The sequence below is a fragment of the Camellia sinensis genome, chromosome 1, assembly GCF_055761805.1.
Source record: "Camellia sinensis isolate YWXY chromosome 1, ASM5576180v1, whole genome shotgun sequence".
NCBI classification, from domain to species: Eukaryota; Viridiplantae; Streptophyta; class Magnoliopsida; order Ericales; family Theaceae; genus Camellia; species Camellia sinensis.
In genome coordinates this window covers 239,784,793-239,799,741 of record NC_138961.1, presented here as the reverse complement: position 1 = coordinate 239,799,741, position 14,949 = coordinate 239,784,793, and the positions used below count along the sequence as shown (strand labels likewise).

Genomic DNA, 14,949 nt, shown 5'->3' with positions numbered 1-14,949 from the left:
GTTCATGTGCATCATTTTTCCCCATCTCCCACCCTTTTTTTGTTGAGGATCGGGGGCACACCAGGGAACTCAAACAAGCAATAACACACAAGATTTAACGTGGTTCGGCAAGTCGCGTACGTCCACGGGCAGCGGATTCACTATATTGAACAAAATGGTAAGAATTACAACTCTCTCAGTAATTCTCTCTCTCTTTGCTCTCTAAGCTCACACCTCTCAGCTGTGCCTCAACTCTCCTTAGCTTCTCTATATATAGAGATTACAAATGCAAGAGGAATTGAGCTGGCTGCCAGCCTATTTCAGTGGCTTTCCCTTCATGGCCTCATGGCCTCATGGTATGGCCTCATGGCCTCATGGCCAACTCATGGCTTCCCCACCATGTAGCTGGCTGCTACTTTCCTTCACATGGAAGAATCTGTAGCCAACTCAACAAATCTCCACCTTGGCGAGGATTCTCTTATCCAACATAGTGATCGATCAACACTGCCATACACCCGAAGGTGCTCAGTTCCGAGAGATGTTGACCAAGTCCAAACAATGTTGGAACTTGATCCCAGAAACTACCTTTGTGAGCATATCGGCCGGATTATCTGCAGTACCAATCTTTTGAAGCAGAATATCCCCTTCATTCACAATTTCTCGGATGAAATGGAAACGGACATCAATGTGCTTGGTGCGGGCATGATGGACCTGGTTCTTTGCCAAACAAATGGCACTCTGACTGTCACAAAGCACCTTAACGTGCTTCTGAACAATTCCCAAGTCTTCAATCAACCCATGTAGCCAAATAGCTTCTTTAAAGGCTTCCGTCACTGCCATGTACTCTGCCTCTGTAGTAGACAAAGCCACCGTTGACTGAAGCGTTGACCTCCAACTTACCGGCCCTTTAGCAAGCGTAAATAAATACCCTGTTGTTGACCGGCGTTTGTCTAAGTCACCAGCATAATCTGAGTCCACATATCCTTCCAAATTCTGCCCGAGTCGGTTATCTCTCTCGAACTTCAATCCCAGATTGACTGTGCCATGTATGTACCTTAGGATCCATTTCACTGCCTGCCAGTGATTTTTTCCTGGATCATGCATATACCTGCTTACCATACTCACAGCATGCGAGATGTCAGGCCATGTACAAACCATAGCATACATTAATGCACCAACTGCATTTGCATATGGAACCTGTGCCATATGCTTCCGTTCTTCTTCTGTGCGTGGAGACAACGAAGCACTAAGCTTGAAATGAGGGGCCAATGGTGTACTTACAGCTTTGGTTTTCCCATTGATGCCAAATCTGTCTAACACCTTTTTCAGATACTGGGTTTGTGTCAGACAAACCGTGCCCTTCTTCCTGTCTCTCTTGATCTCCATGCCAAGAACTTTCTTTGCTTCTCCCAAATCCTTCATGTCAAACTCCCTTGCTAACTGTGCCTTGAGTTTGTCAATCTCCACCTTGCTCGTAGATGCAATCAGCATATCATCTACATATAAGAGCAAATAGATGAAGGAACCGTCGGGAAGCTTACGGAAATATACACAATGATCAAATTGACTTCTTGTGTATTCTGTCTCCATCATGAACCAATCAAATCGCTTGTACCATTGTCTCGGGGATTGCTTCAATCCGTACAACGATTTGTTCAGCTTACAGGCCTAATTCTCTTTTCCAGCAATTTTGAAACCATCTGGCTGGGACATGTATATCTCCTCTTCAAGATCTCCATGTAAGAAGGCAGTTTTGACGTCGAGTTGGGCGAGCTCGAGATCAAACTGTGCAACCAAAGCTAACAAGATGCGAATAGACGTGTGCTTCACAACAGGTGAGAATACCTCATTGTAGTCTATTCCTTCCTTCTGAGCATAGCCTTTAGCTACCAATCTAGCTTTGAATCTGATGTTGTCTCTTCCTGGAATGCCTTCCTTCTTGGTGTAAACCCACTTACACCCAATTGCTTTCTTGCCTTTTGGAAGTTACACCAACTCCCAAGTCTGGTTCTTGTGAAGTGACCCGATCTCTTCATCCATAGCCTCCTTCCATTTGACACTTTCTGCATTATGCACAGCTTCTTTGAAAGTGTAAAGATTATTGTCTTCAATGATTGGAAGTGCATAGGCTACCATATCGGTCATCCAACTGGGTTTCTTAGTAACCCTTTTTCCTTTCCTGATTGCAATGGGTTCTGATTGTTGCGGAGCCTCTGGATCTTCATTTTCATCTGAACTCTCTTCAGAGCTATCCTCTGAGACTTCTTCAGGATGGTTGATTGGTTGACAAGTCTTTGCTAGAGTCTCAAACTCCACCTGCACTGACTTCTTCAATGCTTCCTCATTCTGTTGAGGATCTGGTTGCTTCAGCATTGCAGACTCATCAAAGGTAACGTCTCTTCTGATGAGAACTTTCTTTGATTCAGGGCACCACAGTCTGTATCCCTTGACACCGTCACCGAAGCCCAAGAAGATGGCTTTCTTGGCTCTTGGATCCAACTTAGATTCTGTAACATGAAAATATGCTGGACATCCAAAGATACGTAACTGATCATAATCAGTAACTGGGACTCCTGACCATACCTCCATGGGAGTCTTCCCATCTAATGCTGCAGTAGGTAGTCTGTTGACAAGATGACGAGCATAGTTCAATGCCTCGCCCCAAAATGCCTTGCTCAATCTAGACTGTGACAGCATACACCGGACTTTCTCCACCAAAGTGCGGTTCATGCGTTCTTCAACTCCATTCTGCTGCGGTGTTCCAGGAACTGTGAAATGTCTCACTATCCCTGCATTCTGGCAAACCTCAAAGAAGGGATCTGATGTATATTCTCCACCATTGTCAGATCTGAGCTTCTTGATCCGTCTGCCTGTCTGGGTTTCAATCATCTTCTTCCACGAAAGAAAGATGTCTAAGACTTCATCTTTATGTTTCATTGTATAAATCCAAACTCTTCTAGAGAAATCATCAATGAACGACACAAAGTAGTGTTTACCTCCCAACGAAGCAATCTTGGAAGGACCCCATACGTCGGTGTGGACGTAGTGTAGAATCCCTTTGGTACGGTGAATTGCAGTACCAAACTTGATTCTTGTTTGCTTGCCCAATACACAATGCTCGCAGAACTCAAGCTTCCCCGTCTTGGCGCCTTTCAACAGGCCTTGCTTTACCAACCCTTGTAAAGCCTTCTCACCGACATGCCCTAGGCGCATGTGCCAAAGTTTGGAAGTGTCTGATGCATCATCTTCTGAGCTGGTGGAGACAGCCACTCTCCCTGTGACTGTAGAGCCATCTAGGAAATATAAATTTCCCTGTCGAGTACCCTTCATTGCAACCAATGCTCCTCGAACAACTTTAAGGACTCCACCTTCCATGGTTACTCTGTAACCTTTGGAGTCTAAAACTCCCACTGAGATGAGATTCTTGGTTAGATCTGGTACATACCATACATCTTCAAGAATTCTGATTGTTCCATCATGGATCTTCAGTTTAATTGTTCCAATCCCCTTTGTCTGGCAAGCTTGGTCGTTGCCCATCAGCACAACTCCTCCATCGAACTCTCGTAAGCTCGAGAACCACTGCTTGTTAGGACACATATGGAATGAACATCCGGAATCTATTATCCATTCATCTGACTGGCCATATGATGAAACTGTGAAGGCTCCTCCTTCATCATTATCTCCATCTCGTGCAATATTCACCTTCTCTTCTGTCTTGTCTTTATTTAGACAATCTTTTGCCCAATGTCCCTTCTCGTGACAAGCTGCACACTCGTCTTTTGCAAGACGTCTTTTGTCTGAAGGTTTCCCCCTGGATTTTGAGCGAGACTTTCCTCGCCTTGTATTTCTTCTGTTATTTGTTCTGCCTCCGACTGTTAATGCCTCGGATGTTGAGTCCCTGTTTGCAGACTTATCTTTCCTTCTGAACTCATTGTTCACCAAGGCGTTTGCAACATCAATATACTTGATCTTCTCTTTACCATACAGTAAAGTAGTAGTGAGATGATCATACGAGTCAGGCAAGGAATTTAACAATAACAGTGCTTTGTCTTCATCACCAACGTGATCATCCAAATTCTTCAAATCCGTAATAATTTTGTTGAAGTTATTTAGGTGTTCGTTCATCGAAATACCTTTAATGTAGTCGAAACAAAACAACCTCTTCCTCAAGTAGAGCCGGTTCTCAATGCTCTTTGTCATGAACTTATCTTCCAGCGCCTTCCAAAGCTTCTTCGCAATATCATATTCTGTAAAGGCATACTTCTCCTCTTTTGCAAGGCAAAGTCGGATGGAACTGCAAGCCAGGAGATTCACCCTCTCCCATTCTATCTCGTCCAGGTCATCTGGTTTGTCTCCCAGAGTGAAGTGCAGGTTCATTTGGACAAGCATATCCTTAACTTCGCATCTCCACATGCCGAAGTTGCTGCTTCCATCGAACTTCTCTACCTCGAACTTGGCATGGGACACCGGGGTCCAATGCCTAGAAGTGCTTGTACTGGCTGAATTACTTACGGACTCGGTTGCTCTAGATTCTGCCATTTTTTAGAAACTTCAATTAAAAAAACTGACCATACAGATGTGTCCGGAATACTCCAAATAGTTGGGAAGCACTATTGGATCGTCAAAAACGGACTCCGAATGGCTCCGATCTGGCAAAAACACTTTGGACGGGTCAGATCTGCAGAATCTGGTGCGCTGAGATGCACCGGATAATCTCTCCGGTCAACGGCTGGTCAACGGCTCGGTCAACGGCGCAGGCGGCGCGGTCAACGAAGGATCGGCGGCGCAGTCAACGCGGCTGACGGCTGGTCAACTCGGCTTGGTCAGCGGCTCAGGCTGACTGGGCTGCCACGTGGCTGCCACGTGGCTGACAGGTGGCCTGTCAGTCGGACACGGGGGGATGACGTGGCGATGACGTGGCGCTGACGTGGCTCGTCTTCTTCCTGGAGACGTGCGTGGGGCGCGTGGGTGAGACTGGTACCACGCGCCGGTTGCCTGAACGGCGCGTGTGGGCGCGTGACGCGACTGGGAGTCACGCGCAGACTTCTCGGGGCGCGTGAGAGCGCGTTGAAGCTCTTCTGGGCTCTGTTTTTGCTGTTTTGGACTCCTCTCAGGGAGTTCTTCCTCCTGGTATGGTCAAAAGTGGATTTTGAGCACTTCGAAATTTGGGCACTTTCGGGAAAAATTGGATTTTTCGCAACCCGAGCTCTGATACCAATTGTTGAGGATCGGGGGCACACCAGGGAACTCAAACAAGCAATAACACACAAGATTTAACGTGGTTCGGCAAGTCGCGTACGTCCACGGGCAGCGGATTCACTATATTGAACAAAATGGTAAGAATTACAACTCTCTCAGTAATTCTCTCTCTCTTTGCTCTCTAAACTCACACCTCTCAGCTATGCCTCAACTCTCCTTAGCTTCTCTATATATAGAGATTACAAATGCAAGAGGAATTGAGCTGGCTGCCAGCCTATTTCGGTGGCTTTCCCTTCATGGCCTCATGGCCTCATGGTATGGCCTCATGGCCAACTCATGGCTTCCCCACCATGTAGCTGGCTGCTACTTTCCTTCACATGGAAGAATCTGTAGCCAACTCAACATTTTTCACATGTTCTCTGACAATGAATGGAATCAGTTTGAGCAGTGGATAATTGCAGAATTGGGTCTTGAAGTTAATACTGGTTCGTTTTCCAAAGAGGTTAGAGATTGGTGGGTTTTGCCTTCTGGAGCAGTATGATCCATGGGTTGGTTAGAAAGTTCTGAGAGGATCATGAAGCCACTCTTGTGTGTGGCTTTATAAATTGTTTTGAACATAAAAAGACTCAAACTTCAGATCTTTTTTTTTTCTTTTTTTTTTTTAAGAAGAGAACTCCTAAACGAATGTTGTTTACTATTATGCTTGCATTTTAATCTGTCATAGGTGAGTCACATGCATGGAGATTGCTGGAACTTTTCCAATCCGAAATTCCTGTGAGTTTTACCCCCAATGCAACTGCACTTGTACGAATGTGTGCATATCACTAGATAGAGTGATGATGCATGCCCCTCTGCAAAGTTGGACATTTGAAACAGAAATTTTCATGCATTAGCAGAGTATGGTCAAATGATGATAATGTTCTAAAGTTAGATTTCCCAACATTTGCAACCGGGATCCTTTGTGTTTCTTCTATGCGAAAGGGATGCTAAGAAATCCCAGAGATAATGCACTTCCTGAAGTGACACAAGCTTAGATACATAACATGAATATCCGACTTCAAAATCTACTAGAGAACATTCTTTCCATTGTGGTGAGAGTTTGCTGCGGGGAAAATATATTTATTTAGATTTTTAATGACCAAAAAAAAGGAAAAAAAGGGGCCATTTTATTTTAACCACTAGTTAAAGTCAAGATTCATACACAATCTTAAGCAGCTAGAGGTTTCAACACTAGCAACTTTGAAAAAAATAGGTAAAAAACTCGTATGTATAGTTATAACATCCAAGACCCATAAAAAATTAATAATCAACATTTCAAAAGGGGTATTTTTGTCTGATGGGAAACTCATACATCGACTTTATTCTTTTATTTGTGTAAAATCCATTCCTGGATTCAATAGCTGTCGTAGTGAAATTGCATGAAAAGGTGTAGTTAAAGTCTTCTTGCAAACAAGCAACTCTTGAGATACGGATAGCATTGTTGGACGAGATCTCGGCTTAGAACGCACACATGCAAGTGCCACAATAGCAACTAGAACAATGTTCCTTACAACCACTGGATTAGTTGGACGCAGAATGCGAGAGTCTAAGACATCAGTTAGCATTAAGTTTTGTGTAGATGGCGATGCCAAAGATGAGAGGAGTTCTCCCGGATGCCTTCCCATGATTGTTTCTAGTGCTACTACCCCAAAGCTATAAACATCACACTTTTCAGTTATAACCATTGTGTAGGCAAGTTCTGTACAAACAAAAAGATTAATGAAAGAAACTTATATTTTCACTTCCTATTTTAAAGCAAGTTAAAGACAAATAATTATGTGAAATATTTATCTATCATTGACTTAGGATAAAAAAAATTTAGCCACTAAATATGTATGTCACTAATATTATTAAAAAAAAAAATTAGACCATCTTTTTTTTTTTTTTCTTTTTATTGAAAAAATAAATACGTATAAAGGAAAAATACTATTGTTACCTGGGGCAATATATCCATAAGTGCCTGCAATTATGGTTTGATTCGATGAATCGGGATATAACAATCTAGCAGTGCCAAAGTCGCCAATGAAAGCCTCCATTTCAGAGTTCAATAGAATGTTGTTGGTCGATATGTCTTGATGAACAATAGGTGGGTTGCAATCATGATGCAGGTAGGATAGAGCATGCGCTATTGATTTAACGATGTTTACCCTCTGAATCCACCCTAATTCAATAGCTTCGACCTCAAATCTTAAGGCACAAAACAAGCTTCCCCTTTCCATGTACTCAAACACCAAGAACATGCATCTATTGTGCAAACAGAACCCATAAAGCTTCACTATGTTTCGGTGCCATATGTTACTTAACATTTGCGCCTCATTTCTAAAACTCTTGTCAAAAGCAGGCTCCTCTGCTTCGAAACGATGAAGTTTCTTCAAGGCAACTACTTTGCCACTTGGCAATTGAGCTCTATACACGCTGCCATAACCACCGGTTCCAATGCAATATCTAATGTCAAAGTCATTTGTTGCTTTGATGATATCTTCATATGCAATTCTTCCATCATAATTCCATATTGAGCAAATATCCCCATTTTTCATTGCTCTTTCCTTAGCTTCTTTTTTATGGGTCTTGCAACAACGAAAACACACAAATGCAAGTAAACTAAGGAAAACTGTGATGAGGAGAGAAATGAGGAGAGTAAGCATCACTACTCTTTTCTTGGAAGAATTTATGGCTTTACAGCAGGTAGTCTTGTTAATTGCTTGTGATGGGGCTGGTGAATGAGCTTGTGATAGGGCTTGTGATGGGGCTGGTGAAGGGGCTTGTGATGGGGGTGGACAATCATGGGGTGGACAATCATATCCATATTGTGGGATTTGACGGTTGAGAGGATTGTATGACAAATCAAGACCTTTTATGGAGTAAACACTGCATGGGACTTCGCCAGAGAGATTATTGTGGGAGAGATTTAAGAACTGTAATTGTGACAAACATGCAAGTATGGTTGGTATTGTTCCATTCAAATTATTGTCATTCAATCTTAAGTACTCCAAATTTTTAAGCTGTTCTAGCTCCTTTGGGATAGGCCCGTTAAGAAAATTATGAGAGAGGTCCAGATAATGAAACCTGTTGGGAGCTTCGATTGCTGGTAGTTGGCCTGAAAGTTGGTTTGATGACAAATCGAGATGTCTAAGTTTGGATAAATGGCCAAGTTCAGCGGGTATGGTGTCATTAATCTGATTTGAAGATGCATTAAAATATTTCAAGTTACTCAACTTACCTATTGAAGATGGGATCTTACCTGTAAGGAGGTTATGGGTAAGGTGCAAGCGTGCCAATTGCATCAAATCTCCTACTTCTACAGGGATGGAACCGTTGATTCGATTTGAAGAGAGATAGAGATAGATCAGATTAGTCAATTGACCAATAGATGAAGGGATTGGACCATGAAGATTATTATCATGTATAGACATATAAATCAAGCTCTTTAGCATTCCTATTTCTTGAGGGATGGAACCGTCAAGTCGATTTGAAAAAAGATAGAGATATGTCAGATTAGTCAATTGACCAATACATGAAGGGATTGGACCAGTGATATTAGTATAATATATGCGAAGTTTTACTAGTTGGGTGAGGTTTCCCAGGGTAAGAGGTAGCAAACCTTCAAGATTTTTGTTGTTTGAGAGGTCAAGGAGGGTGAGCTTTGACAGAGTACCAATTTCCGCGTGGATGCTTCCAGTTAAGTTGCAGAATCTGAGACAGAGAAATTCAAGGTTTGGGAAGGAAGTCCAATTCATGTTTTCAAGCTTTCGGTGGGGGAAAGAATAAGAATAAGAAGAAGAAGAAAGGGAAATCTTAATGACACTTCCTGCCCGATTACAAGTGATACCTCCCAAGTGACAATGATTTGCAGAAGAAAAGTTTCCCCACCAACCGCTATTGAGTAGAGCTTTCGCCTCTGACGATGACAATGATGATGAATTCACAGTTGCTGACACTAGGAAAATATTAGTAGCCGCAATGCACAGTGCTATGAGCACAGCAGCAGAATAAAAAGAATAAGAGGATACGTTATTTTTACTCATAATTGATGTATGTATGTATGGGACTTTGTAGCTCTAAAATAATGGGAGCATGTATGCAATGCAATGCATACTCAGATCAGAGCTCTAGCAGGCTTTTTAAAAGTCAGACTGACGATATTGACCTATGGACAGGGAGTCAATGAAGCCAGAGAGTCTTTGCAACTATTTCAGTCTTCCTCTCTCGGCATTATTGTTACGAAAATTATACCAACTTTCCTTCTAGCTTCCTGAATATCGAAATCATGATCCATGACTTGAGAGAGCCATTGAATGAATTAGGGACATATCAAACAGTCCGCATTCTTTTAACCTTGGACAAGTTGCATTTCAGTCTCCACCCCGAAAGTCATCCTAATTATGGAATTTGCCTTCCTACCGTCTTTACTGGACAATGGAAATTATGTAAACTACAACTTCCAATTTTTATTTTAGGGCTAGTTTTGTTTTGGATAAATTACACTTTTTGTCCCTTTATTGGGCTACTTATTTACTTTAGTCCTTAAAAACATTTTTTTTTTTCTCTTCTCACTTTAGAGTAAATTTGAATGAAGGACAGAGAATTTTTACTCCAAAAAGTAAATTTACTCCGTTGGCATGGAGTAAATTTTTTACTCCAAAACTTTTTTACTTTTAAAAAATTTATCAATCTATATCTTCTTTCTCTGATTTTGATTGAAGATTGAAGGTATATGAACTGAATACTAATTTCATCAAGAATGCTTGACCAAATACAAAGTAAAATACAACGGCCCAAATTCATCTACCTTTGTTCTTGGCATTTGATTTATCACAATAAATAAACAATGTGCTTAACCTATTGTTGACGATTCTCTATAAGTAGTCTACTTATATATAATGATGAGTCATTTATATCTCAACTCTAATGCATTATCACTTATATATATATATATATATATATGGGTGTTGTCTAAGTGTGCAACCCCCATAAGGTTGCACACCATATGCAACCCAATTGTTAGCCGTTAGATAACAATAATTGATCAAGACCATTGAATTGTTTAATCGTGAAAAAGTTGAAACCGGGGCAACTAGTTAATGCTTGAATTTGCATGATTGCATCCCACCTACTCTCTGTATTTCGTCTCTATCTCTCTCTGTTCTCCTCTCTGTGTAAGGTTGAGTCAGTGTAACCCTTGATTTCCATTAACAGTGAGAAGCCCCTACTGGGCTGGTTCTATTGACGAAGCTCTGTAGTGAACAGTATAACGGGCGATTTCCAACAACAACGGAACTACAAGGCTGTGTTGGTTCCATTGCTGAAGTAAAGCCGTTCGCTCTAACTAGATATGAGGTATGGAGCTGTCTCCTTCTCTCTATCTCCCTCTCTCTCTCTCTGGCTCTTCACTTCAGCTATTTTCCCTCAACTAAACCCCCATCCTAACTTCAACCGCTCAACGCTTCGCTCAAACAGAAACCCCTCCACTGGAAACTAACCTTTCTCTTTCTCAAGCGAGTGTTTGTGTTTGCACAAACAACTAAACAGTGTGAAAATGTCATGTTTGTGTTTGTGTTAACATTTTTCGGTCATCAAGTAATTGTTTGTACTAATGTCATGTGTAGTATGGCCCTAGCGGAAGTTAAAAGGGAAGGTGATGATTATGACATTTCAAATGAAGCAGATGACATTCGTTTGATGAATGAAAGTCGGGTGGAACCTTATCATGGTTGCGAAGCTGGTCCGAGCAATGAAGAAGCAACCAACACGAACGTTGAAGATGGCGGAGCCGATGTGAAAAAAGAAATGGTTGACGATGCTCATCGCAATGACATGGTTTTAGTAGGCTGTGGTTGTGTTCAAGGGAAGGTCAGAGATTACAAAAATACTTGGACTGTGTTGCTGAGAAGAGTAGAGCTCCCAAGGCACTAACAAGAGTAGGTTGCAAAGCCCAATTTCGCATACGGTACGATGCAGATACTGGTGAAGGGGGAAAGTATGTTATGACTCACTTTGTCGTAGACCACAACCATGAATTGGTGGAACAACACTGTGTGATGTATCTGAGGTCACATTGCAGTTTAAACAGCGTTGACAAAGCTCAAGCAATGGCTATGCGCAACGTCGGTGTGAAGACTAGCCAAATCATGGACTATATGGTAAATCAATCTGGGTCTTATGAGAATGTTGGTTTCATCCATACGGATCTGTACAACCATATTCAAGCCGAACATAGAGCACAAGTTGAGGATGGTGATACGCAGGGTGCGTTGGTTTACCTATGTGCAAAACTTGATGTTGATGCACGTTTTTTTTACAAGTATGATGTGTGTAATGATAACAAGTTACAAAATCTGTTCTGGGCAGATTCGAAATCGCGGGCCGACTACACAAAGTTTGGTGATGTGTTGATATTTGACTCAACTTATAGAACCAATGCATACAAGAAACCTTTTGTCGTGTTGGCTGGTGTGACTAGCCACTTTAGGACCACGATATTTGCATGTGTTTTGCTAGCTAATGAGACAATTGATACATACACATGGGTTTTGGAAACATTTATGGAGGCGATGGGCAATAAAACACCTGTGTCCATACTGACAGATGGGGATAAGGCGATGCAAGAGGCAATCAGAAAAGTATTTCCAGACGCAAGACATCGATTATGTAATTGGCATCTTGGGAAAAATGATGTTTCAAATGTTCACAAAAGTGGCTTTGCACATGCTTTGAAGCAGTGCATGGACATGGAAACGGATGAGACAAAGTTTGAGCATGGCTGGACGACAATGCTCGAAAAATTTGGACTTCAAACCAACAGTTGGGTGTTGGAGACATATGAGAAGCGTCATATGCGGGCTGAGGCATATGTGCGTGGACATTTCTTTGTTGGGATGAAGAGCACTCAGCGCTTGGAGAGTATGAATGCTTATTTCAATCCCTTCCTCCAACACAAATTGAAGCTATATGAATTTGTTAGGCACTATGATCGGGCTCTTGCAAGGATAAGGTATAATGAGGCTGGAGATGATGCTGAAACAAATAACACTTTTTCGGTATTGATTACTCCATTGCGAGATATAGAGAGACATGGAGCTGAGCTATTCACCCGAAATAATTTTAGAATGTTCCGTGATGAAATCTTAGAATAGGGGAAGTTGAATGTTAATCCCTTTGCCGGATGGTCAGAAATGCTACTATATTCATAAGTACAAAGTGAATGATAGATCATGGATAGTAACACACAGTCCAGTGGATGCTACAATGAGATGTTCTTGCATGAAGTTTGAGTCGTTGGGGCTACCTTGCTGTCACATGATATGTGTTATGAAAGCTGAAAATTTAACGCAAATTCCCCCAACTTGTGTGCTACATAGATGGACAAGGACTGCAAGCAAGGATGGCCAGCAATGGCCTCAACCCTCAATTGATAGCACTACAACACAGACGGCCCGGTATGGGATATTGAGTTCTTCCTACAATGAAATGTGTTTCAATGCCTCGCAATCAACGGAAGGTTTCAAAGAGGCTAGGGATGCATGTCTTCCAATGACGAACCGGATGAAGGAGTTATATGAGAGGAATCTGAACGATGGGAATGGAGACAAAGGAAAACATTCATTCCCTCGACAATTTGGAGTAGAAGATCCTGATGTTGTGAAGACAAAAGGGAACCCGGGACAGGCCTCGTCCAACTGTCGAAGACCAAGAAAATGTGGGAATTGCAAATGCATTGGGCACACAAAGCGAACATGTCCTAAGGTTCGGTTTAGCCGAACAGTGGGTAGTAACTTAGATGAAGATACAACCCACATAACTGACCGTGAGTACAATGCAGAGTCATTGCCCGTTCGCTACAAAACTGGGTTGGTGGATCCAAGTACACCTCACATTAAGCAACGGCGACTATTTTTCGATGCTTCTCTTGATTCCAAGCAGCCTGTGGGCCAATACGGTAATGTTGAAGCAGCAGTGTGCAAAAATGATTCGACCACAATTGATGAGGTGAATCAAGTAATTGTATAATTTGTATGATTTACTTATTCCCTTAATTTATTAGGTAGACAGTACTAGCTATTGAAAACACATGTAAATAATGTATGTAGTTTTCATTTTGCACAGATTGCTGTACGTAACGTGTAAATAATTGGTTACGTACAATGCCAAGAAATGGCACAACGTTACTTATGTACAAGGCCATGAGTTGTAAATTTCTCATATTCTTTAGAGTGATGTTGTCATTTGTGTTTGCAGTGACTTGTTATTTTGAAAACTAATTGAAGGTGAGATATATATGGGTTGTTTGTGTATTGTTTTGGGTTGGAAATTGGCTTATGTCTGTATTCCAAGATTCCTATTGCGGGTTGCTTGTTTCTGTTCCATATTTGGTTGGATCTAACTGAAGGGTTTTTTGCTGTGTGGTTTATCAACTAACGATGTGTTTGGCTTCGTATTGATTTGTTATGACCTGTTTCGGTAAATTGTATTATATTTCGAGTAAAATACGAATTTTGTCCATGTAGGTTTGCAAAATTACATCCCAGCACATGCATTTTGTATATAATCCAAGTGGCAGTTAATTTTGGGTGTTACTTGGAGAAAGTAACCCAACGAACTCGTTACTTTATCTCCATGCCGATTTCTATATGAATTACGAGTTACGAACAGGAGTTGTGAAATTATTTCATGTTAACTATGAAAGTGATGGGTTTATTGTTAGTAAAATTATGGTGGGCCTATATCGACAGCAACGAAGTAGTAATTTAAAGTAGACAAGTTAAAGAAGAAAATCAAGCAATTGTGGTATTGGTTCGAATGCCTGAAAAGGATGAAGATTTCTTTCGATGAACTGATGGTAACAAAGTCGAAAGTAACAAAGTAGAAAGTAGCAGTAAGTTATTGTGTTGTTTGTAACAAAGTAGAAAGTAGAAGGGAAAAAACTACTCAGAAGTTACAATGTAGAAAGTAGGTTGTTGTGTTGTTATTCATGTTCTCTCTCTCTACAAACATTCTGCCCTTTATAGCTATTATTTCCCACGACCCCATGATCTGCCGATTCTGTAACTGCTTCTATGCAACTTCTGTAACTGCACGGTCATTTCCGTGTCTTGAAACCATATAAAACCTTCACTTGTACCTGTCGAAGTGCATATAATTGAAGTTGCCACCTGTGCCCAAGTCCTTTTATCCTTTCCTCGACAGATACAGACTCCCAATTCGTTCATGTTTCCTCTTGGAGGCTGGCCACTAAATCTATGAGCACTGCCAGTAACTGCTCCACCGTGTAAGTCAGGTGGCATGCAAGATTCAATGTTAGTTGATAACCCTTGTCTTCAGGTGGACTGGCCATGTGTCCTCAATTGAATGGAGCAACTGTTGGCAGGATGTGGGAAAAATAGGTGCAAAGAGGAATTTTTTAAAAATAACCAATCATAATTTAGCTGAAAATATGAGTGAACTTTTAAAAAAAAAAGTAGTTTCCATTTTTATGATTATAAACCCGAGATGTATATTTTGTTTTCGATATAAATAAGTTGTGTATTTTGGTTACGTAAAATGTAGGACAACAATTGTGTTTAAATCATTACAATCAAGAAAAAAGGTTATTTCAAATATTAACAAGTTTACCGACATTGAATATATTTTGATTAAATTACAAGGAAAATTCAATATTTGGCAGAGTTTGATGATTCAAAGTCAGGGGCAGTAACAGGGAGTGGCCAAGTGTTGTGGTTCAGTGGCCCAGTTTGC

At 41.3% G+C, this 14,949-nt stretch overlaps 1 protein-coding gene across 1 annotated transcript; it reads right to left on the bottom strand.

Moving 5' to 3' along the window:
* Positions 1 to 7,067: 7,067 nt before the first annotated feature.
* Positions 7,068 to 9,242, bottom strand: LOC114289931 (uncharacterized). Its single transcript, XM_082921376.1, has one exon. It carries the CDS (start codon positions 9,240 to 9,242, stop codon positions 7,068 to 7,070), a length of 2,175 nt encoding a protein of 724 aa, XP_082777502.1.
* Between the last annotated feature and the right edge of the window lie 5,707 nt (positions 9,243 to 14,949).

Coding starts and splice junctions, on each gene's coding strand:
- LOC114289931 (XM_082921376.1), bottom strand. CDS start 9,242: ATGAGTAAAAATAACGTATCCTCTTATTCTTTTTATTCTGCTGCTGTG.